At 47.0% G+C, this 24,090-nt stretch overlaps 1 protein-coding gene across 2 annotated transcripts in view; it reads right to left on the bottom strand.

Moving 5' to 3' along the window:
- Positions 1-4,724: 4,724 nt before the first annotated feature.
- Positions 4,725-24,090, bottom strand: part of ipo8 (importin 8) — a 32,691-nt gene continuing 13,325 nt past the window's right edge. Inside the window, exons 8-25 of one of the 2 annotated variants that reach the window (XM_069156341.1) lie at positions 23,996-24,080; positions 23,230-23,364; positions 22,457-22,556; positions 22,155-22,231; positions 21,234-21,350; positions 21,019-21,108; positions 17,496-17,661; positions 16,722-16,882; positions 16,452-16,577; positions 16,233-16,308; positions 12,746-12,871; positions 12,314-12,411; positions 12,126-12,221; positions 10,628-10,848; positions 8,865-9,070; positions 6,638-6,865; positions 6,302-6,431; positions 4,725-5,448 (exon numbers count right to left, since the gene is read on the bottom strand). In XM_069156341.1, the coding sequence (XP_069012442.1) occupies position 5,448; positions 6,302-6,431; positions 6,638-6,865; positions 8,865-9,070; positions 10,628-10,848; positions 12,126-12,221; positions 12,314-12,411; positions 12,746-12,871; positions 16,233-16,308; positions 16,452-16,577; positions 16,722-16,882; positions 17,496-17,661; positions 21,019-21,108; positions 21,234-21,350; positions 22,155-22,231; positions 22,457-22,556; positions 23,230-23,364; positions 23,996-24,080 (2,239 nt within the window). In that variant the 3' untranslated portion in view covers positions 4,725-5,447. The remainder of the gene's footprint in view (positions 5,449-6,301; positions 6,432-6,637; positions 6,866-8,864; positions 9,071-10,627; positions 10,849-12,125; positions 12,222-12,313; positions 12,412-12,745; positions 12,872-16,232; positions 16,309-16,451; positions 16,578-16,721; positions 16,883-17,495; positions 17,662-21,018; positions 21,109-21,233; positions 21,351-22,154; positions 22,232-22,456; positions 22,557-23,229; positions 23,365-23,995; positions 24,081-24,090) is intronic. The other variant, XM_069156343.1, reaches the window with a different exon arrangement.

Raw genomic sequence — 24,090 nt, 5'->3', positions numbered from 1 at the left:
GTGTAGTGTTGTCAGTGACTCTACCTGTGATCAGGAAGCAGGAAATGAAGCTGTGTGGACGGATGACATCCGATTGGTCCGCTTCACATCGGGTTGGTGCAGAGAGGCTGAGGAGACGAGCCAACCGCCCGGCCAGCAGAGGACCGAAAGTATTCTATTGGTTGGCTGAATGTCGTGACTTCCTGTATCTGTTTCAAATTAAAAGCTGTGCAGCATTCAGTGTGTGTTAAATGTTGTGTGTTCTGAGTTGGTTTGTTGGTCATTCATGAATCACCTGGTTTGTGTTTGATTAAAGGGCGCCCCCTGCAGACATGTTGAACCACTACGTCTTCTTTTCTGGATGAGATGATGTGTAGCATTTGTGTTTATCTGATTTTACATGCATTTATTTTAATGTGTGCATAAAAAGTCCTCAATGTAAATGCTTAAAAAGAAATCTAAATCAATATTTATGTTTTTATATATATATATATATATATTCGATCTTTTCTTATCATAAATAGGCAACATTATCAAAATAAAAGAGCACACTTACAGACATATATATTTACATGAAGGCAAAAAACAAAAAGAAACACAATCTCTTCAAGGAATATTGTATTTATCAAAACAAAAAAATTATAAAGAATTTTAACGAAACAACATAAACCGGAGAATATAAATATTTATACTATGAGTAGTGTTTACAGCTGAAACACCTGCTGGTAATATCATTATTGTAGATATTCATCATTATCTCTGACGTACATCTCAGAAAATAACCATAAAGACTCCCGGCAGGACGTTTGTAGGTTTTCTGACAGAACAGCTGCTCTTATTTTCATCAGACTTGTTTTACTTCACGCCTGCAAACAAACGTTTTCACGCTTCACGTCTGTCTTCCTGAATTTCATCTCCATAATGAGGTGGCTGAAACCTGCAGGTTCCTGAACGCCTCACACGGCTGCTGCTGCTGGAAACACTCAAATCACATTCTTCATGTTTCTGTTCTTACAGACATATCAGCTGTTGTTTCATCAGATGCTGTTTCTTTGTGTGATATGTTTAATGTGATTTTTAATGACACCACAGCATCAAGTTGTTTTTCCTGATCATTCCTCTCCGGGTTTATAAACGCTGTTAACCACCTCCACTTCGATGTCTCATTTCATTATTCCAGTTTTCGTTAGGACCGGCCTGCCGTCCCGAGGCTGGTGAAACATTACCCATGGTGCATTAGGGTGAATGGGCTGTTAGGGGAAAGGGTGATTCCAGCGGCACTCGGCTATGAAGACGATGAGCCCTGCAGGGGGCAGCAGAGGAAACACTGCCATTACAATTAAGTGTTAAACACATGCTGTTCGGCCGTTAAGTAATAAAAGCAGCTGATATGAAGTCGGGATGGTGACGTCATGAGACCGGCAGCTAAAACCACCTGGACACATGATTTATGAATCTGACACACTGATTAAATGTTGCTGCAGAGCTGATTAACATCCAGGTGAAACCTCACCAACATCAAGGAGACACACCTGCTGACTGATGGAGACACACCTGCTGACTGATGGAGACACACCTGCTGACTGATGGAGACACACCTGCTGACTGATGGAGACACACCTGCTGATTGATGGAGCAGAACATCCCAGCCTGTTGCAGATGCAGCAGGACAACAGGAGAGTCTGTTGGAGGACAGGAGAGGGACCACACGACATAAACGTGTCAGATATTATCTGGTCTTTTTTGTCACATTTGTCAGAATGTGGGACTCAAATACACGACGAGTAACGGAGAGAAAACTCTTCAATGAAGGACGTCCCACAACGGGAGACACGAGACGTCCAGAGGACACGAAGGAGATTCACACTGAAAACTGGCTTCATGAGCAAAGACATGCTGGTTGGCACGACGACGACCTGATGGAGGAGGAAGGGAGACTTTATACACAGGAGAAGGGACATAATCAGACAAACAATCAGGGCGGGAGGACACGGGGACAGGAAGTGAGGACAACCGGAAAGAGACACAAAGACAGTTCCCAAAATAAAACAGGACATGAACATGAAAACCTGAAAAGACACAAACAACACAATCACAAGAAAAACACACAAACATACACACACCTCTGACACACACACACACACACACAGACAGACACGCACACACACACCTCCGACAGACACACACACCTCCAACAGACACACACACACACCTCCGACAGACACACACACACACACACACCTCCGACAGACACACACACCTCCAACAGACACACACACACACACACACCTCCGACAGACACACACACCTCCAACAGACACACACACACACCTCCGACAAACACACACACACACACCTCCGACAAACACACACACCTCCGACAGACAAACACACACACACACACCTCCGACAGACACACACACCTCCAACAGACACACACACACACCTCCGACAAACACACACACACACACCTCCGACAGACACACACACCTCCAACAGACACACACACACACACACACACACCTCCGACAGACACACACACCTCCAACAGACACACACACACACCTCCGACAAACACACACACACACACCTCTGACAAACACACACACACCTCCGACAAACACACACACACACACCTCTGACAAACACACACACACCTCCGACAGACACACACACCTCCAACAGACACACACACACACCTCCGACAAACACACACACACACACACCTCCAACAGACAGACACACACACACACACACACACACACACAGACAGACACACACCTCCGACAGCTCGTCCTGCTGCAGCTCAGCTCTCTGCTGCTGTCCACATCTGAAACACGATCTCCTGAAGGGTTTCAGAAACACTTCTAAGTGTTTCTCTGAGACGCGCCTCCTTCCTCCATCTTCATGACAACGAAGACACCGAGAACCCGGCTGTAGACTCACAGTTCGTTTTGGTTCTGATGAGCTCCCGTGTGGAGAAGACGATGGACACTCAGTAGGGTTTGCAGGGAGCGCTGGTGCAAACGGACTATATTGGTAATATTTATATTTTTTATAAATTATTGATAAATAACTTTTAGTTCAATAAAGACAACCTAGGGACATTTCTGGAGTGCATCCCGGACAAGGCCCCACAAATGTTACAGTGAAAAATAACAATAACAATAGTTGACTTTATTGAACTAAAAGTTGGTCCAGCATACAAACCCAGTATCAGGTGTCCTCGTCTTTCTGTAGGAGCTGCACTGAACCGTCCTCTGAGGTCAGGAGGTGTGGAGAAGGAAGTAAGGCATTTTAAGACTGTGGACAAAATGCTTGAAATTGTTTGACTTCCTTGATAAATTAACTCGTACTCTTTCTGCCCATTACCTACATTCCCTTCTGGGTCGGGGGGCTTAAAAAAACGTACTCTTCACAGTGTTTGTGGAACTGACTGTGATTTGTCTCTCGGGTCTCCTCAGCAGCTCGATCCTCAATAACATGCGGTGCGTTTCTTCCTCCGGCTGTCTTCCAGCGGCGTGGGACCGCCTGTTCCTGCAGCAGCGTCCTGGCCCAGATATGTCAGCCAAGAAACATCTTCCACCAACGGCTGTCATTCGTATGCAGGACAAACGATTACAGAGCTCAGAGACAACAGGCAACACAACACAGAGAACACCGAGTCAGACAGGACAGCAGCTGGGACTGAAATCCTATCTCCTACTTCACCCTGCAAGACAAACCGTGGCAGAAGAGTTTTCTCAACAATATAATAATATATTAAATTATAGTTTCTGCTTTTAATCAGGTTTTGTAAAAAGGATAAAGTGGTTCACTTTTAGAACCTCGGACAGCCTCCTTCGAACAAAACAATACAAGAAGTGTATTTTATTTTAACCTTCAAAGCTGCCACTGATTTCCTGTGATAGAAACTAATGTAGAATTACTTTGTGAGGACAAATTAATGTAATATTCTTATTCTCACCTTCAAAGCAGCCATTGTTTTCCATTTATTTTTTTTATAAGAAATTACCATAGAGGACACTTATGACTACAATTATTATCTCACAGCTGTCCGTCTCCCTGCATGTCTGTCCAAATACATTATTATTTTTTATTAATATTTGACTAGCCTGACACTTTCTCTGACTGTAGCTCAACTGTAACCAGTTTAGGCTAAAAAAAAATGTCTGTAGTTCTCTCACGCTCGTGATAAAAACATTCCTCTAAAGCTCAATTCTGGGGCTGTTCGTTAAATAGTTTTCTAATAAATAGTAAATTTATCAATTCATGATCAACTACCTAGCAATTCTGGTTAGTTCCGGCCAACTTCTGGATTAAGCCCCGCCCTCTCCTAGTGCAGCTGTGGATACAGTGTGTGTCAACACTCACATATGTAGTGAAGACACCAATAAGTTGAACTCTGATAGAAAAACAAGGTGGTTGTCATGACAGCAGGCGATGCTCCACAGACACATCTTCAACCAGACAGCCAGAAGTCAAAGTGGACGCCCAACATCAGCGTCACCGAGTTATTGTGCTGAACATTGGACCTGAAAAGGTTTTCTGCAGAACATGATGTCAGTGACGTTGACCTTTGGGTAATAAAACAACATCATTTCCTCTTGTTAGACATTCATGTGAATTCTTGTCATAATTAGTGTGAATTCTTGAGTTATGTCCACAAACTTGTGTTTTGAGGTGTCAGTGACCTTTGACCTCCAGAATCTATTCAGAATATAGACAAAACAAGAAGTCAGAAAAATGTTACATGAACTTTTATGATTTTCTTAAATTAGTTCTGAAAAACGTTACAAAAACAAAAAGTCAAAGGAAGAAACAGAACGACAAAAACATCCCGCTCCCGTTTTACATTTCATACGCGTGATGTCTCAGTTGGAGGCCGCACGTCTTTGACCTTTGACCTCCCAGTCCATCGACAGTCAGTATACAAAGCACCCTGACAGACATGATGCTCCTCCTGCTGCTCAGTCGCTTCATGAGATGATAAAAAGTGTTCGGCTATAGAGACGGAGACAAAGTACTTACAGTACCAACACACACACACACACACACACACACACACACACACACACACACACACTCTCTCACCAACGGACTGCACTGTACAAAAACCATAACGAATTCTGCTGGTCAAGAACATTTACATTTATAATGCAGACCTACACACACACACACACACACACACACACACACACACACACACACACACACACACACGGGTCCGGTCCTGGTGTCAGAATATTCCAGTCGGGTCCTGTACAGTCCACCAGTCCCCGACTGCTCTGAGCCCACTGTCCGCTGCTCGGTCTGGTTCTGATGGGATCCGTGAAGCCTCATGTGGTCTGAGCTGGACTGAGATTGTTCAGATTGGACTGAAATCCACTTCAGGTCAGACCAGTTCCTTTTCTGCCCCCGTTCTGTGACCTGTCCTCCACGTCTGCAGCCGTCCGTCTGTCCAGAACTCTGAAACCAGAACCAGAGTGAGGTCAAAACTGAGGGGCACTTTAAAGGCCCCTCTAGGCATTAAACTGCTATAAACTGAACTACAAGCTGTGTAAAATGTAAATAAAAACATTGATGATTTTTAAAACATATAAACTCCTATTTAATAGAAAATAGACCAAAGACAACATATCAAATGTAGAAACTGAGATATTATTGTTTTATTAAATATAATCTCATTTTGAATCTGATGTCAGCAACACGTCTCTATAAAGTTGTTCCAGGATGATGTTCACCACTGAGCTGCATCAACTCTTCTTTTAACAACACTCTGGAAACCTTTGGGAACTGAGGAGAGCAGTTTCTGGAGTTTTGAAAGTGAAATGTGGTCCCATTCTGGCCTGATGGAGGTTTTCAGCTGGTCAACAGTTCAGGGTCTCCTTTGTTGTATTGTTCATGTCCTGATGCTCCAGATGTTTTCAATGATTGACAGGTCTGGACTGCAGGAGGCCAGTTTATCAGCGGACTCTTCTACTAGAGAACCATGCTGTTGGAATACGTGCAGAATGTGGTTGGACGTTGTTCTGCTGAAATAAACAAGACCTTCCCTGAAAGAGACGTTGTCTGGATGGCAGCATATGTTGCTCCAAAACCTGAATATATCATTCAGCATTAATGCTTCCTTCCAGATGTTCAAGCTACCCATGCCATGTGCACTAATGCATCCAAGCAACAACTCGGAACAACTAGGATCAACTAGGAACTCAGGCTGATGTTCAGAGAAGTCTAACTCAACTTCTGAGCATCACTCTTCCTCTGTCTGCATCTCTGTACCCCACCCACCACATCCACCCACACCCACCCACACACTCACCACTGTCCCTTGGCAGCGGTGCTCCTCCTCTGCTGAGAGATGCTGTAGATCTCCTGCAGCTGTTTCTTCTGGTCATCGCTGAGAGGAGCCGTCAAACACTGGTACCACGCTGCATCCGTGTTCTGGACCCCTAACACACACACACACACACACACACACACACACACACACACACATACATATATATACATACATACATACATATATACATATATATAAAACTCACTGTCTTAAAGGTGCAGTACACTGTTTGAAGGTGCCTTCGTGCAGTTCTTCCTCCTCTGGTCTCATAGAACCAGGAGAGACAGACTTCCTGTGATTGAATGTGGGACTCACTGAGCAGGGCCGAGGTGAAGAACTGGTACTCGTCCTCTCCGTTGTCGTAGTCCAGAGGTGTGCTGTACTCTTCCAGCGGCGTCCCCTCAAAGCCCTCTTCATCCCAGTAGTCGTCCTCATCCTCGTCGTCCTCGTCGTCTTCGCCTCCCTGGCCCGCCGGCATGCTGGACTGCTGATGCATGGCGTTACGGTTCTCATTCACCTCGTCTTCATCACTGGGAATCTCCTCTGTTCACACAACATGAGGCAGGTGTTAGGATGGAAGAGGGTCAGCCATCACAGGAAGGGACTGAGCCCAGAGGTCACGACCTACACTACATGTAACAGATATTACATGTAACAGTACATACTACATGTAACAGTACATACTACATGTAACAGATATTACATGTAACAGTACATACTACATGTAACAGTACATACTACATGTAACAGATATTACATGTAACAGTACATACTACATGTAACAGATATTACATGTAACAGTACATACTACATGTAACAGTACATACTACATGTAACAGATATTACATGTAACAGTACATACTACATGTAACAGTACATACTACATGTAACAGATATTACATGTAACAGTCCATACTACATGTAACAGTCCATATTACATGTAACATATTACATGTAACAGTCCATACTACATGTAACAGTACATACTACATGTAACAGTACATGCTACATGTAACATATTACATGTAACAGTCCATACTACATGTAACATATTACATATAACAGTCCATACTACATGTAACAGTCCATACTACATGTAACATATTACATATAACAGTCCATACTACATGTAACATATTACATGTAACAGTCCATACTACATATAACAGTCCATACTACATGTAACAGATATTACACGTAACAGTACATACTACATGTAACAGATATTACATGTAACAGTACATACCACATGTAACAGTACATACTACATGTAACAGTACATACTACATGTAACAGTACATACTACATGTAACAGTCCATACTACATGTAACAGTCCATACTACATGTAACATATTACATGTAACAGTCCATACTACATGTAACAGTCCATACTACATGTAACAGTCCATACTACATGTAACATACTACATGTAACAGTCCATACTACATGTAACAGTCCATACTACATGTAACATATTACATGTAACAGTCCATACTACATGTAACATATTACATGTAACAGTCCATACTACATGTAACATATTACATATAACAGTCCATACTACATGTAACATATTACATGTAACAGTCCATACTACATGTAACAGTACATACTACATGTAACAGTACATACTATATGTAACAGATATTACATGTAACAGTACATACTACATGTAACATATTACATGTAACAGTACATACTACATGTAACAGTACATACTACATGTAACAGATGTTACATGTAACAGTACATACTACATGTAACAGATATTACATGTAACAGATATTACATGTAACAGTACATACTATATGTAACAGATACCACATGTAACAGTACATACCACAAGTAACAGTACATACCACATGTAACAGTACATACTACATGTGACAGTACATACTACATGTGACAGTACATACTACATGTGACAGTACATACTACATGTAACAGTACATACTACATGTAACAGTACATCTGCCGGAACCACAGCTGCTGAATAAATTCCCTCCGAATGTGAACGGTCACGTCAGCGTGTTGTTCACAATATTGTGTATATGGACTCATGTCAGCATGTTTCATGGACAGTTTTCAGAGTTTGTCCAATTCGTCGTTATGTGTGAGCTGAATTATTTCCAAACAAACATCTGCCAGACGAAGGCGTGAGGTCACAGCGTTGTTCTACTGATGATATTTGCTCCTTTCGTTTCCTTCTCTCCCGACTAACAGCAGTTCAAAGCAGAACCACTTCTCACCGGAGGAAATGTGACCTTTTCTATTAAGAACGTTCAGCAGCATTTAATGCCATGAAATCGAAGCCTTTTAAAGACGTCATTTATCAGTCTGCTCCACCAGCAGCAAGCTGCTTCAGGGATCGGATTCCTTCACGCTCGACTGAAGCCGAGTGCAGCCAGTGGGAGAGACGGTGAATGTGCTGCAGCCAATCAGAGCTCACGCAGAGGAAGAGAGTCTCCATTCATTTAGTTACTGAGTCTACCTGCTTCATCTGTCTGTATTCATTCTCCTCCTCCCTGATCTCGTCTCACCGTTCTGGTCTTCGTCCTGAGCCCCGGCGCGGGCCAGCAGGTCCGGTTTGTTGATGAGGCGGGAGGCGTAGAGGTGTTTGAGGCCCAGGAACAGCAGCAGGATGGAGGGGACGATCTGGGCAGCGACTCCCTCCAGAACCGCCGGCCGGCTGGGCAGCTCCATCAGCACGCTCAGCCCAATGATGCACATCTTCCTGTCATGGAGTCTGGGGAGTGGATCGGGGACAGGACAGAGGACAGACAGTGAGGGGACGTCCTAAAGATCCATGAACACCTCCTGGGACTGACTGGGTTAACGGAAAGCAGCGATGAAGCTAAACAATATTCAGAATTAAAGAATGAAGCCGGTTTCTTGTCTGAGGATGAAATGAGACGACAGATATCTAATGTGGGAGTTGATTACGCAAGGTTTTTAGCCTCGCTTAGCATAAAGACTGGAAGCAGGTGGAAACTGCTAGCATGGCTCTATCCAAAGATAAAAAAAAATATACCAACTATCATCTTAACAGCTCACAGACAAATTCTTTTAAAAAGTTGATTTTTTTTTTTTGCATCTGGAACTACTTCTTCCTCCGTGTGCAGCGCTTCTCTACATGTTCCATCAAATCAACAACTAAAACCCCTCAAACCAGTGTTACACTTCACTAAAGGAACGAATGAAAATGTGCTGGTAGATGTTGGACTTTTTTCCTCTGTAGTCTTCTCCCCTCCCTTGGCATCAGAGCCAGACCGGCCCTTTCTCTCTGCTTCCTGTCCTTATGCTAAGCTAGGCTAAACTCCAGCTGTGCAACTAACACAGACATGAGAATGACATCACTATTCTCATCTCACTCTCAGAAAGCTTTATATAAGCATAAAAAAACATCTCATTGTTCTCCATAATGATTAGATTCAGCTGCTGCATTGTTTACAATCACACATTACATTCATAAGATCCCTTTTTTAAATCCAATAAACGGGGAAATAGTTTGTACATTAGCTTAGCAGTAGCTAGAACGCACAAATCAAACAACAATCCCTTCAATCAGCTGTTTAACATACCTTTTGAGCAGGATATTGGGTACGTGTGTGCGTGTATGTGTATATACATACATATATATATATATATATATGTATGTATATATATATATATATATGTATATATATATATATATGTATGTATATATATATGTGTATATATATGCAATATATATGCAATAATTATGTTTTCCTTTACATTCTCTACATATTAGGGTGTTTATTATTTATTTTGTCTACATAGTTTTTATTTTTGTACAATTTTCTAAGAAAATTAATTCATTTTTATTCTATTCTTTTTTTATTGCTTGCATATTTGTAATTTTGTCTTTCTGTGTACTTTTCTTTTTCCTGCCTCTATTCTTAAGATGTTGTAACAACTAACTGTCCTGTCCTTTATCTTGATCTTCTATCTCATCTTATCTTACAGTCTAGTTAGTGACAGTTAGTGAGAGCACAAGTCGTCACCCGTCATACCGACTTCACAACAACAAATGTATTTGTTTGTTTCTAACCCTGCAGATGATTAACTGTCAGATCTGTACAGATTCATACAAATAAAACTGTCCATCCCCCCAAACTGTACTCGTCACATTCATGCCGCTCATTCAATGACAACCAAACATGCAATCAACATTCCTATAAGAACATTTAAACCACACTCCTGTGAACTCTGAGTGAAACCTGTGAGCCTCGTTTCATCCACAACATTCCTCCCTGACTAACTCAGGCAGCTTGCTGCTCACCCCAGGAAGAACTCGGTGTCGTTCATCCACTGGTTGATGAAGTGGGCCGTGATGGGCTGCGGGTTGTGTGGGAAGTGCATGTTGTCCATGGTGTGGAGGAGCAGCGCTGGGTTGTAGTACAGAGCAGCGATGGCCACTTGCAGACACATAGTCCTCAGCTCGCTGGACTTCACCCCCCGCATCAAGCGCTCCAGCACCACCTCCACGAACAGAGGGATGCACTGCAGGAGGGAAGCACCGGCAGGGCAGTGATGATGTTAGAAAGAAGCAGTTGTAAAGCAGACAGGATGAAGACATCTGGACTTCTACAAACATTCAGCTTTGGACTTCTGACATCACAACACGCTCTAAATGACTCACTGGAAGCATGAAATGTCCTTGTGGTGGCAGGGCATGGTTTGGCTCAGCTGCAGGAGGGACTGATTGGGGGTGTGGTTCAGGGAACGGTGCCTGGAAGAGGCCTAATGGGCCTCAGCTGAAACTGATCCCCGATTGTCCCTCTCTGGTTTGATAAAAGGGAGTAGAGGACACCAGACACGAGGGAGGACACGGAGCAGCAGGGTGGCTGTGAGACAGATCAGTACACAGAAAGTGTGTATGTAGGTAGTGTATGGTTCTGGTGGAAATAAACACCTTGGAGACAAGAATTCATCTGACTATTGTCGTTTGTGCTGGGAGAAACCAACTGTGGTAGGAAGATGCATGCCACAGTCCTGTTTGAAATCATCTCACAGGAGCACATAAGTGGACGTTTGAGTTCCTGTGGCGGTGGGAGGTTGTAACCAAGCAACAACAGCAGTGATGTCACCACAGGCCTGTCAATCAAACAGACACGCCCCCAAAAACAGGTCTTCTTGAATCTTCTTTTCTAATGAATGAGGGATTATTTTCAGATGGACCTCCAGAAAACTAATAAGAAGGAGTGACTTTAGCTAACAACACCGAGATAACTGATGGACACATTTTATTCACTTTGGATTTGATGAGAGAAGTTGAATGGGAGTCTATGGAGCCGGAGGCTTTTTGGAGCCGACCTCTAGTGGCACTCGCTGGTATTGCAGCTGAAGACACTTCTGGATCAGAACCATTTTACAGACCTGAAGCTACGAACACTTTTATAAACAGTCTGTGGTTCCAACATGGGAAGTCGTGTGCACATTATGCTTGGCGTTCAAGTGGTTAAGTCGGAAAAACACTGTTGCTGGGCAACGTGGACGATGAAGTTTATCAAGCTAACAGGAAAAACAAAGACACAGAGGGAAAAGCAGAGGTTGTTTGGTGGATCAACATGTTCCTCAGACGTAGGTTATTATCTAAGTTATGAAGACAAACTCTACATGACTAAAACTGCAAAAGATCAGCTGAATATCCAACCAGACATGAACCTCCACGACCTCTGACCTTTCTGTAAACGTCAGCAAACATGTCAACTCGTCACTGTGGTTCCTGTATAAGTGGATCCCAGATAAAGGTGTGTACACTGTGGAGCCACTCTGACCTGGTCGATGCCTCTTCCTCTGCACTGTAGGATGATGACCTCCAACAGTTTGGCAGCGTGACACTCCGCGTCCTCACCTGCATCGATGGTCAGCACCTGCAACAGGTCAAAGGTTGAGAAGCCGTTGAGCCGTCAGGATGTTCACTGAGTGAGTTCTGAGCTGTGAGTGAACACGTTCAAAACCCGACCTTTTTGCACATGTTGTAGATGACCTCCAAGTGCTTCGGGTTGGACAGGAGCATGTCCGTATCCACGGTAACGTAGTTGTGCAAAAGAGGCATCATATCTGTAAGACAAACAATCAGCCATGTATTTTAGCTTCAGCATCTTTTTGGAGAAAACACTGAAGTCTGAGTCACTATTAGTTACTGGAGGTGGTTACTGGAGGTAGTTACTGGAAGTAGTTACTGGAGGTGGTTACTGGAGGTAGTTACTGGAAGTAGTTACTGGAGGTGGTTACTGGAGGTAGTTACTGGAAGTAGTTAAGTAACAGGTCAGGACAGTTTGTACTGAATGTACAAATGCAAAGTAGTCTGATGTTAAATATGCTGACCAGAACAGGTGGTACTCGGCCACAGCCAGCCGCTCAGGCCCGTGTGGTAACGTGGTGGGTAACGTACCAGTGAAGTAGTCGAAGCAGTCGTGCTGGAAGACCTCATACAGGACGCCCAGCAGCTGCCACATCTGGGGGGAGATGGTCTGACAGGTGAGGCCAAACGCCAGCGACAGGATCTCCTCGTAGAACTCTGCAGGGAGAAGAGAGGATGGTGATGAAGATCTCTCTCTCTCTCTCTCTCTCTCTCTCACACACACACACACACACACACACACGTTTATATCACAGAAATGGAGGCGGATGTCTTTAACTGGTGACATTAGTTCCTCCCATCGTGCCATGTCCTGTACCATCACAGATGCTGGCTATAGAACTGAGCTGATAACAAGCTGGATGGTCCCTCTCCTCTTTAACCTGGAGGATGCAGCGTTCATGATTTCCAAACAGAATCTCAGATTGTGATCCATCAGACCTCAGGACAGTTGTCCACTTCACCTCAGTCCATCTTCAATGATCTCGGTCCAGAGAAGGCGGCGGTGTTTCTGGATCATGTTTCTATCTGGTTTCTTCTTTGGAGAGTTTTAACCTGCATTTGTGGACGCAGCGATGAACTGTGTTCACAGACGATGGTTTTCACAAGTGTTCCTGAGCCCATGCAGTGATTTCCACTCCAGAATAGTGTGTTTTTAATGCAGTGCTGCCTGAGGGCCCGAAGATCACCACCATCCAATATTGGTTTCCAGCCTTGTCCCTTGTGTTCAGAGATTTCTCCAGATTCTCTGAATCTTTTAATGATATTATGAACCGTAGACGATGAAATCCACTAATTCTTTGTAGTTTTACGTTGAGGAAGGTGTTTTTTGTTTTTTCTGGCGCTACACAACTTTCCCTGTCCCAACTTCTTAGAGACGTGTTGCTGCAATCAAATTCAAAATTAAATTTTTTTCATAAAACAATCGAATTTCTCCATTTCAACATTTGATATGTTGTCTTTGGTCTATTTGCAATTAAATATGAGTTTGTGATTTACAAATCATCATTGTTTTTATTTACATTTTACACAGCGTCACTACTTTTTGAAAACAGATTGTATTAATACTCTTCTTTCAAAGCAAAAGCAGCATTTGTGAGTTTTTAGAAAGTTTTCTCTGATCAATACAACTTCTGTTAAATATGAAAGGACAAGTACCACAAAATTGTACTTTAAAGCAATACTTGAATAAATGTACTTTGTCCCACTGTTTCGGGGTTTGCTGTCTTTAAAGGTTGATGAAGTCACATCTCATCACGTGTCTCAGCTCACAGTAGATCCACATGGCTCACAGCTGTAACACCCTCAGGAAGTGTGATGATTGGAATTTCAGCTGCTCCTCCCCCTCCCTGGGGAGTCACTCAATAACGCTAGGGTTAAAGTGCACAACTGTGTGTGTGTGTTTGTGTTTGGTACAGATTTCCTGAAGAAAAATGACCTTTTTGTCTTTCATTTAGTTCATTAGGATCCTCTCCTGCTGCGTTATCAGCCTCTGCCTGAACACAGGTTATCAGTTAATCCATTTAGTACCAGAACCACTGCTCTGCAAGGCAAACCGCTCCAATTAACAGGATTACACACACACACACACACACACACACACACACACACACACACACACACACACACAGATACTTTCTATGCTCCACAATGTCTCACTTTCTCTTACGCACACACATTAGCACACTTGTGTGCATTCATGTATTCAATTCCTTTTTAATCATATAACACCAACAGCATGTAAACCTCAGACTGTAAACCACCTGAAGCAGCACTCAAACACCTTCTGCTGGTCAAACACACACATACACACACAATGTGTGTTGTTTGGGTTGTGTACCTGCACCAGAGGAAACCCTGAACATGATCTCTGACAGACAGGTCACCAGCAGCTGCACTGAAGAGGCGTCATTTAGTCCAACTGACCATTTAGAATCCATTTCATCTCATCAGGTGTCAAAAAGTACAAAACCAAAACAATAAACAACAGTAAACCCAAGCGGAATCACTGGTGACCCCTGCAGGTGTAAATATGCACTACACTTCAAAAACTATGAATCAACTTTGTCATATTTACAGATCTTTCTGTGGAGCGCCCACACACAGAACTACAAAAACACACACACACACACACACACACACAGAACTACAAAAACACACACACACACACACAGAACTACAAAAACACACACACACACACAGAACTACAAAAAAACACACACACACACACACACAGAACTACAAACAAACACACACACACACACACAGAACTACAAACAAACACACACACACACACACAGAACTACAAACACACACACACACAGAACTACAAAAACACACACACACACACACAGAACTACAAAAAAACACACACACACACAGAACTACAAAAAAACACACACACACACACACACACAGAACTACAAACACACACACACACACACACACAGAACTACAAAAACACACACACACACACACACACACACACAGAACTACAAAAACACACACACACACACACACAGAACTACAAAAAAACACACACACACACAGAACTACAAAAAAACACACACACACACACACACACAGAACTACAAACACACACACACACACACACACAGAACTACAAAAACACACACACACACACACACACACAGAACTACAAAAACACACACACTCACACACACACACACTCACACAGAACTACACACACTCACACACACCTGTTTGTTGTAATGGTTTAAAGGTCCTGTGTTGTTACCAACTTCACCTTTAAACTGAGTCTTAACCTTTAACATGGAGTGATTTAGTAAAGCTCTGTGATTGGTGGAGAGGTGCATGACATCACCTCTTCATAACAGAAACAGCTCAGCTCCTTCTGGTGTGTCTGCATGCCCCGAGCCCACACGGTGGTTAGTGTCGGGGTCATGACGTCCAGACAGAGCAGAACCTCTGGAGGCAGCGGTGGACAACGTAAACCCCAGGGGCATCGATTGGTTCTCCTCAAGAGCAATAAGGCAGCGAGCAGAAACCCTGAAAGTCCATGAGCATGTAATCTCCTGGTGCCATCACAGACCAGCTGTTCCTCTGCAGGGCTGTGATGGGTCAGCTGGAACAGCTCAGTCATGTGATCTCAGGCTCTTTGGAGGAACCGAGTGACACTGAATGAGACGGAGCAGATGTACAACATGTAGAAACAACAGGACGTCTGTGTGTGTGTGTCTCTGTGTGTGTGTGTGTGTGTGTGTGTGTGTCTCTGTGTGTGTGTGTGTGTGTGTGTGTGTGTGTCTCTGTGTGTGTGTGTGTGTGTGTGTGTGTGTGTGTCTCTGTGTGTGTGTGTGTGTGTGTGTGTCTCTGTGTGTGTGTGTGTGTGTGTGTGTGTGTGTGTGTGTGTCTCTGTGTGTGTGTGTGTCTCTGTGTGTGTGTGTGTGTGTCTCTGTGTGTGTGTGTGTGTGTGTGTGTGTGTGTGTGTGTGTGTGTGTGTGTAAAAACCCCTTGAACCCCCCCCTTCCCGCACACACACCTGCCATACCTATGATGGGCTTCTGCAGGACCAGACCGATCACCTGCAGACAGATTCCCTCCAGCTGCTGGGTGATCTGAACACCACAGGAGAACAGGTTCAGACACCAGCTGTGTGTGTGTGTGTGTGTGTGTGTGTGTGTGTGTGTGTGTGTGTGTGTGTGTGTGTGTGTGTGTGTGTGTGTGTGTGTGTGTGTGTGTGTGTGTGTGTGTGTGAGACCTCCTTGTGGTCCTCCATGACAGTGAGGATGGTGTCGATGGTGCTCAGGATTCCCAGCGCCATGACGGTCTTGTCCTCGTTCTCCTCGTACTCGTCGCTCTGCAGGACTCTGGTGAAGATCTCTGCCTGTGTTAGAGACACACAGACGTCAAACACACACACACACACACACACACACACACACACACACACACACACACACACACACACACACACAGTGATGTGTTGTCAAATACCAAACTGTGAGAGGTGTGTGTGTTGTGTTCCTACCAGGTTCTGCGTCATGTCCACAGCGATGGCCGCCACTTCCTGGTTGTACTCACAGATCATCTTCTGGATCACGTTGGTCAGGTCGTCGTTCTCCGTCTCTTTGACCACGTGGAGCAGCTCCTGCATGACGGGCCGGATGTACGGACGCACATACAGCTTGGCTACACACACACACACACACACACACACACACACACACACACACACACACACACACACACACACACACACACACAGAGGATGTCAGCTTCAGGTGCTGTTACAACACACTGGTCATCAGTATTCAAATGTCGGTGGAGCCAAGGTTACTATAGTAACCACCAACAACTACCAAAAACTGTCTAAAAGTGCAGTCTGACTGAATGAGGATCAGATTACACAGGTCACATGTCTGCTGTCCACAGGTGGACACATTGAATGGAGCCGTTTCCACCCTCTTCTATGCTAAGCTACGCTAACCACATCCTGACACATCGTCATTAATCTTCTGATCTTATTTTTGGAAAACAAGTGAACGAATGTCCCCAGAAAGGTTAGATTATTCTTTGAGGACTGAATGTTTCAGTGTTTGTCTCACGCTTCCAGTGAAACCTCATGTTAGAGGACTTCCTGCTGTCCTTCATCACAGGTGAACATCCATTTTGGTGTGTTTGGACCTTTGTTTGAAAAGAAGACATTAGAAGAAGAGTGTGGTTGTGACATCCTGTGATGGTCTTCATCAGGGGCCCATCCTGAAGAGGAGAGCGGTGTTGGGACGCTTCCAGCCGAACACACCTTGTTCCTGGTTGCTGACCAGCGTCTGCAGAGCGATGGCGGCCTCCACCTTGACGGGCATCTCTTTGTCGTCGATCAGGTCCTGTTTCACCAACTCCACGGCGTTCCTCAGCACCAGATCGTCATGGAAACGCAGCGGGCTGAAGCAGTGCAGCACCCAGCAGGACTGTCAGAACACAGAAGAGCAGCACCGGTTAGGAACATCTCCACAGGACGCACAGGGGAGGACGCACAGGGGAGGACGCACAGGGGAGGACGCACAGGGGAGGACGCACAGGGGAGGGCTCACAGGGGAGGACGCACAGGGGAGGACGCACAGGGGAGGACGCACAGGGGAGGACGCACAGGGGAGGACGCACAGGGGAGGACGCACAGGGGAGGGCTCACAGGGGAGGACGCACAGGGGAGGACGCACAGGGGAGGACGCACAGGGGAGGGCTCACAGGGGAGGACGCACAGGGGAGGACGCACAGGGGAGGGCGCACAGGGGAGGGCTCACAGGGGAGGACGCACAGGGGAGGACGCACAGGGGAGGACGCACAGGGGAGGGCGCACAGGGGAGGGCTCACAGGGGAGGACGCACAGGGGAGGACGCACAGGGGAGGGCTCACAGGGGAGGACGCACAGGGGAGGACGCACAGGGGAGGGCTCACAGGGGAGGGCTCACAGGGGAGGGCTCACAGGGGAGGACGCACAGGGGAGGACGCACAAGGGAGGGCTCACAGGGGAGGGCTCACAGGGGAGGGCTCACAGGGGAGGACGCACAGGGGAGGACGCACAGGGGAGGGCTCACAGGGGAGGACGCACAGGGGAGGACGCACAGGGGAGGACGCACAGGGGAGGGCTCACAGGGGAGGGCTCACAGGGGAGGACGCACAGGGGAGGACGCACAGGGGAGGACGCACAGGGGAGGGCTCACAGGGGAGGACGCACAGGGGAGGACGCACAGGGGAGGGCTCACAGGGGAGGGCTCACAAGGGAGGACGCACAGGGGAGGACGCACAGGGGAGGACGCACAGGGGAGGGCTCACAGGGGAGGGCTCACAGGGGAGGACGCACAGGGGAGGACGCACAGGGGAGGACGCACAGGGGAGGGCGCACAGGGGAGGGCTCACAGGGGAGGGCTCACAGGGGAGGACGCACAGGGGAGGACGCACAGGGGAGGGCTCACAGGGGAGGGCTCACAGGGGAGGACGCACAGGGGAGGACGCACAGGGGAGGGCTCACAGGGGAGGACGCACAGGGGAGGACGCACAGGGGAGGGCTCACAGGGGAGGGCTCACAGGGGAGGGCTCACAGGGGAGGACGCACAGGGGAGGACGCACAAGGGAGGGCTCACAGGGGAGGGCTCACAGGGGAGGACGCACAGGGGAGGACGCACAGGGGAGGACGCACAGGGGAGGACGCACAGGGGAGGGCTCACAGGGGAGGGCTCACAGGGGAGGACGCACAGGGGAGGACGCACAGGGGAGGGCGCACAGGGGAGGGCTCACAGGGGAGGACGCACAGGGGAGGACGCACAGGGGAGGGCTCACAGGGGAGGGCTCACAAGGGAGGACGCACAGGGGAGGACGCACAGGGGAGGACGCACAGGGGAGGGCTCACAGGGGAGGGCTCACAGGGGAGGACGCACAGGGGAGGACGCACAGGGGAGGACGCACAGGGGAGGACGCACAGGGGAGGGCTCACAGGGGAGGACGCACAGGGGAGGACGCACAGGGGAGGGCTCACAGGGGAGGGCTCACAGGGGAGGGCTCACAGGGGAGGGCTCACAGGGGAGGACGCACAGGGGAGGACGCACAGGGGAGGACGCACAGGGGAGGACGCACAGGGGAGGGCTCACAGGGGAGGACGCACAGGGGAGGACGCACAGGGGAGGGCTCACAGGGGAGGGCTCACAGGGGAGGGCTCACAGGGGAGGGCTCACAGGGGAGGGCTCACAGGGGAGGACGCACAGGGGAGGACGCACAGGGGAGGGCTCACAGGGGAGGGCTCACAGGGGAGGGCTCACAGGGGAGGGCTCACAGGGGAGGACGCACAGGGGAGGGCTCACAGGGGAGGACGCACAGGGGAGGGCTCACAGGGGAGGGCTCACAGGGGAGGGCTCACAGGGGAGGACGCACAGGGGAGGGCTCACAGGGGAGGACGCACAGGGGAGGGCTCACAGGGGAGGGCTCACAGGGGAGGGCTCACAGGGGAGGGCTCACAGGGGAGGACGCACAGGGGAGGACGCACAGGGGAGGCAGGATGTCCAGGAGCCCGTGTGACTTCTTCAGCAGCGGGGTGGCGCCCTCTGCTGAAAACTCTGCAGCACTACTAGTTTTACGACTGAATGTCTTCATTCTAAATCAAATCAACATCAAGGAGTGAAATCAGCTCCAACACAACAACTAAATCCAAACTCAGTTTAAAAAGGTATTCTACTGAAGGTAAACGCACGAAGAGACGAATGATTGAACTTCACTTCACAGTAAATGCAGTGACTCTGAACCACAGGACCTCTGCTGCAGGTCACACATGGTTGAGGAACCAATGAATAACCAGAGCTGGCTCCTCTGTCACTTGATGCCACAGAGGGAAGACGATTGGTCAGAGAGTTACAGACAACAGTGGACAGAGACGTCACCACACAATCAAACCTCCGGAGCAGCAGGAGGTCTGCGTACAGGAACGTTTCACCTTAAAGGATCCTTCTGATGTATTTCAGCCTGCCGCGTTAGCATCACTGTGTGTTTGGTCCCTGAGGGTCCCTGAGAGTCCCTGGGGATCCCTGGGGGGTCTCTGAGGGTCCCTGAGGGTCTCTGAGTTTTATAATGATGCTTCTTGAAGGAAGAAGTCACGAGGAGACAAAAACTATCACAGAAATGTAAACAATCACCAGCAAACAGAAACGTGAGCATCCGTCACCATGACAGCTCAAACCTCTCCACTGTGAACTGCACCAGAACTGAGAAGTACAAACTGGATCACTTCTGGATCCAGAGGTCAGAGGTCAGCTCAGACTTTTCTGCGGTTCCGAGATGAAGAGTTTGAAATATTAATGTTCACTGCAGCCTGACTGCATCAAAAGGATTCCAGGAGGAGGAAGGAACTGCAGACACACACACACACACACACACACCCCTAACATCATGTTTCACTTATTGCATGTTCAACCCCATTTCCTGAAAATTAAATGTGACGCTGTGTAAAATGTAAAAAAAACCAAATGAAATGATTTGTAAATCAAATCAAACTCATATGTTAATGAAAATAGACCAAAGACAACATATCACATGATCACATGTTGAAACAGACACAAAGGTTTGACACCCTGTGGAGTCAGTACTTACTAAACCCACCCTGGCAGATATCAGACCTAAAAGATTGAGATCTAACGTAAGGCTCTAATAATTGTAGAATAAATGCCAACACTTATGTGTTTTATTTTTTTCTCTTTGGTAAATTCCTGACAAAAAGTGGGCAGGACCTGAATAGAGGTCCAGAGAGGAGTTTTGTGGAGGGGGGAGGGGGGTTTACTCACCCTGGCTCGCAGGTAACCCATGGGAGAGTTGAGCAGAGGGAAGACGTAGTTCTGCAGCATCAGCTCCATCTGCTCCCTGTACACCCGCTTCTGTACGATGGTACGATGACACAAACACAGGAAGTCCCATTCAAACCCATTAAAGCTCCTCCAGTCTCCTCTAAAGTGTGTGTGTGTGTGTGTGTGTGTGTGTGTGTGTGTGTGTGTGTGTGTACCTTCAGCAGGAGCTCAGCCAGGGCCCCGATGCAGTGCAGCGCTCCGTCCTTCCTACGGGGGTCAGCAGAGGGGTCCATCAGGATCTGGTGGCAGAAGTCCATCATCTGAGGAAGGACCTGAGGGAGGAGAGTAACGCTGCAGGCAGGAAGTCACAGAGCAGACCTCACATGTCCGAGGAGCACCGAGGTGTTGCATCCGTGTGGGAGTCTAAAGCTGCATGTTTCTGTCTTCACAGATTAATGTGATAATGTTGAGTTTCAGTTTCACCCTCTGGAACCGTCTACCCCCACTCATTAGAAAGATAGTTATATTATTAAGAAGCTTTTAAAAACTTGTTTCATAAGCACTTTCCACTCCAATGAATGACTGTTTTCTGTGTAGTTTTTATTAATTCTGTTTTATACTGTTATTTTCTGGTTGTAACTTCTTGTAACCTTGGTTTGAAAAGGTGCTTTATAAATAAAGTGTATTATTATATCCGTCTTGTTTGTTGGTCTGCAGCAGCATGATCAGCTGCAGTTATCTTTCATTCTAATTATATTAGTAGTGATTAAAATGAGAGTAGATTCATTGCTGCACTTTTTTTTTTACTAAATCATTTTTCAAGCAATCATATCAAGTCGTTCCGAGCCTGACCTCTAAACCCTGAGACACTGGTGTCAGCTTGGAGCCTGATGTCATTAAGCTTCAGACAGCCTCGACCCACTCGAGCCAGAACCTCCTGATCCACCTTAAAGACCTGAAGGTGTTATGATCAGTTCACACGGTGCCCATTATTCACTCTACTTCCTGTTTGGGTCTCTGCAGTCTCCCAGTGAAGTGGATTCAGCAACGTGTTTCCATGAATCTGTTGATGGTGCAGTTCATGGATCCGAAAACCAAAACAATGAGCTGGAAGAGTATAAAATGCTCCTCCTCACCTCCTTCCTCTTGCGGGCTGCTTTACACAGGAGGCTCTGGGCAGCAGTGGCAGGGAGGGCGTGGTCATCATAGAGGTCTGCAACACACACACACACAGACACACACACACAGGCACACACACACACACACACACACACGCAGGCAGGCAGGCACACACAGTTCCTCCAATGATTTACTGTACAGGAGGGTCTGGAATAGGCCCCACCCCCTCTCCCTGCAGGAACACCTGGCAGCAGGTTTGTTTGAGCCACCTGGCCGACTCTTACAGGTATGTTATCTCAGCAGGGTGCCGGACACTCACTGAACTTCATGCGGATGTACTCGTAGGGGTCTTCCTGCCACAGCTTCTCGTCCTCGTCCTTGTAGCACATGAGGGGGAAGATGACCTCCTGGCACATGGTCTGTAAGAGACGAAGGTCGTCATCACCTCAGACGGTTCAGGAGAGTTCACATGAAAATATATTGTCTTTAAATCAACCATCAGGGAGGAGGAGAGGGTTGGAACACTCCTCATTAGATCTATAAGAAAATCACTTCCTGGAAGAGTTCAGGAAGGTAAAGTTTGTTGAACTGCACTGTGTCTCCCTGGCTTCAATATGAATCATATACATACATCAATGAGCCAATGAGGAGCCTAACCTGGTTAACTGTGTTCACACCTGAGTCTCCAGGGGGCGTATTCACAAACACTCCTCGGACTAAAAGTTCCTCCTGGTGACCGAACTCTGAGAACATTCTTAGAATTGAGAGGTTTTCAGAAGAATTTCTCCTTAAAGTTCAGAGTAGATCCTTAAAGATAAAAGTTCGTCATGAACGTGTTCAGAGAGCTCTGATGAAGAAACTCTTCATCAGAGGAGAAAAGTGCTGAAGTCCAGCGAGCTCAGAGAAATATAGTTCAGACTGAATGAGGTTGATGAAAGTGTCCAGATGGTCTGCAGGATGTTTGTGGAGGATCATCAGAGACGTCTCTTCTCCCACCAACACAACAACACAGACGTGGAAGAGATGAAGATGTTTGAGTGGAGAAATGACTGGAGTCTGTCCAAGGGGTTTGGTCTCCTCCACCCGTCCTACCTGCATGTGTGGCTTCATCTGTTTCCAGGTGAGGGAGTGGGATAGTCCCTGGTTGAGGTAGTTGAGGGACTGCTGCAGGACGCGGGGGGTGACGTACTGCTTCTGTCGGTGCTGGTCCACCACCTTCAGTAGGACCTGGACGGAAACAGAGACAGAAACAGAGTCAGACTTAGGGACAGGGACAGGGTCAGGGACAGAGTCAGGGACAGAGTCAGAGTCAGGGACAGAGTCAGGGGCAGGGACATAGTCAGAGTCAGGGACAGAGTCAGAGACAGAGTCAGGGACAGAGACAGAGTCAGGGGCTGAGGCAGAGGCAGGGACAGGGACAGAGTCAGAGACAGAGGCAGGGACAGAGACAGAGGCAGGGACAGAGTCAGAGGCAGGGACAGAGTCAGAGTCAGGGACTGAGGCAGAGTCAGAGGCAGAGGCAGGGACAGAGTCAGGGACTGAGGCAGAGTCAGAGGCAGAGGCAGGGACAGAGTCAGGGACTGAGGCAGAGGCAGGGACAGAGTCAGAGACAGAGACTTTTAATGAGGATAAAAGAAGTCTGAGATCTTTGACTTCAACTGGTGAAAAATAAACAGAATAGTTGCTTTTATATTTGTGTTGTATTAAAAGAGTAACAAGAAGAACAGACCAACTGTTCTTCTTCCAAACTAAACCCTCCACCAGTCGTAGTGAGGTTCACTATCTCTGCAGACTAACAACTACAACACATTAATGCTGCCACTGGAAGGACAGACGGAGGCTCGGTGCCGCTGCTCACCTGCTGGATGCCCACTGAGTATGTGTTCAGGAAGAAGTCTGCAAACTCAAAGTACTCCTTCGTCACGTTTCCGGGACTGCCGTACCTGCAACACA

The sequence above is a fragment of the Embiotoca jacksoni genome, unplaced genomic scaffold (genome assembly GCF_022577435.1).
Source record: "Embiotoca jacksoni isolate LCO1_2020_lvr unplaced genomic scaffold, fEmbJac1.0.p SCAF_21, whole genome shotgun sequence".
NCBI classification, from domain to species: Eukaryota; Metazoa; Chordata; class Actinopteri; family Embiotocidae; genus Embiotoca; species Embiotoca jacksoni.
Note: the sequence above shows the minus strand (reverse complement) of the source record. Positions and strands in the feature narration are given on the sequence as shown.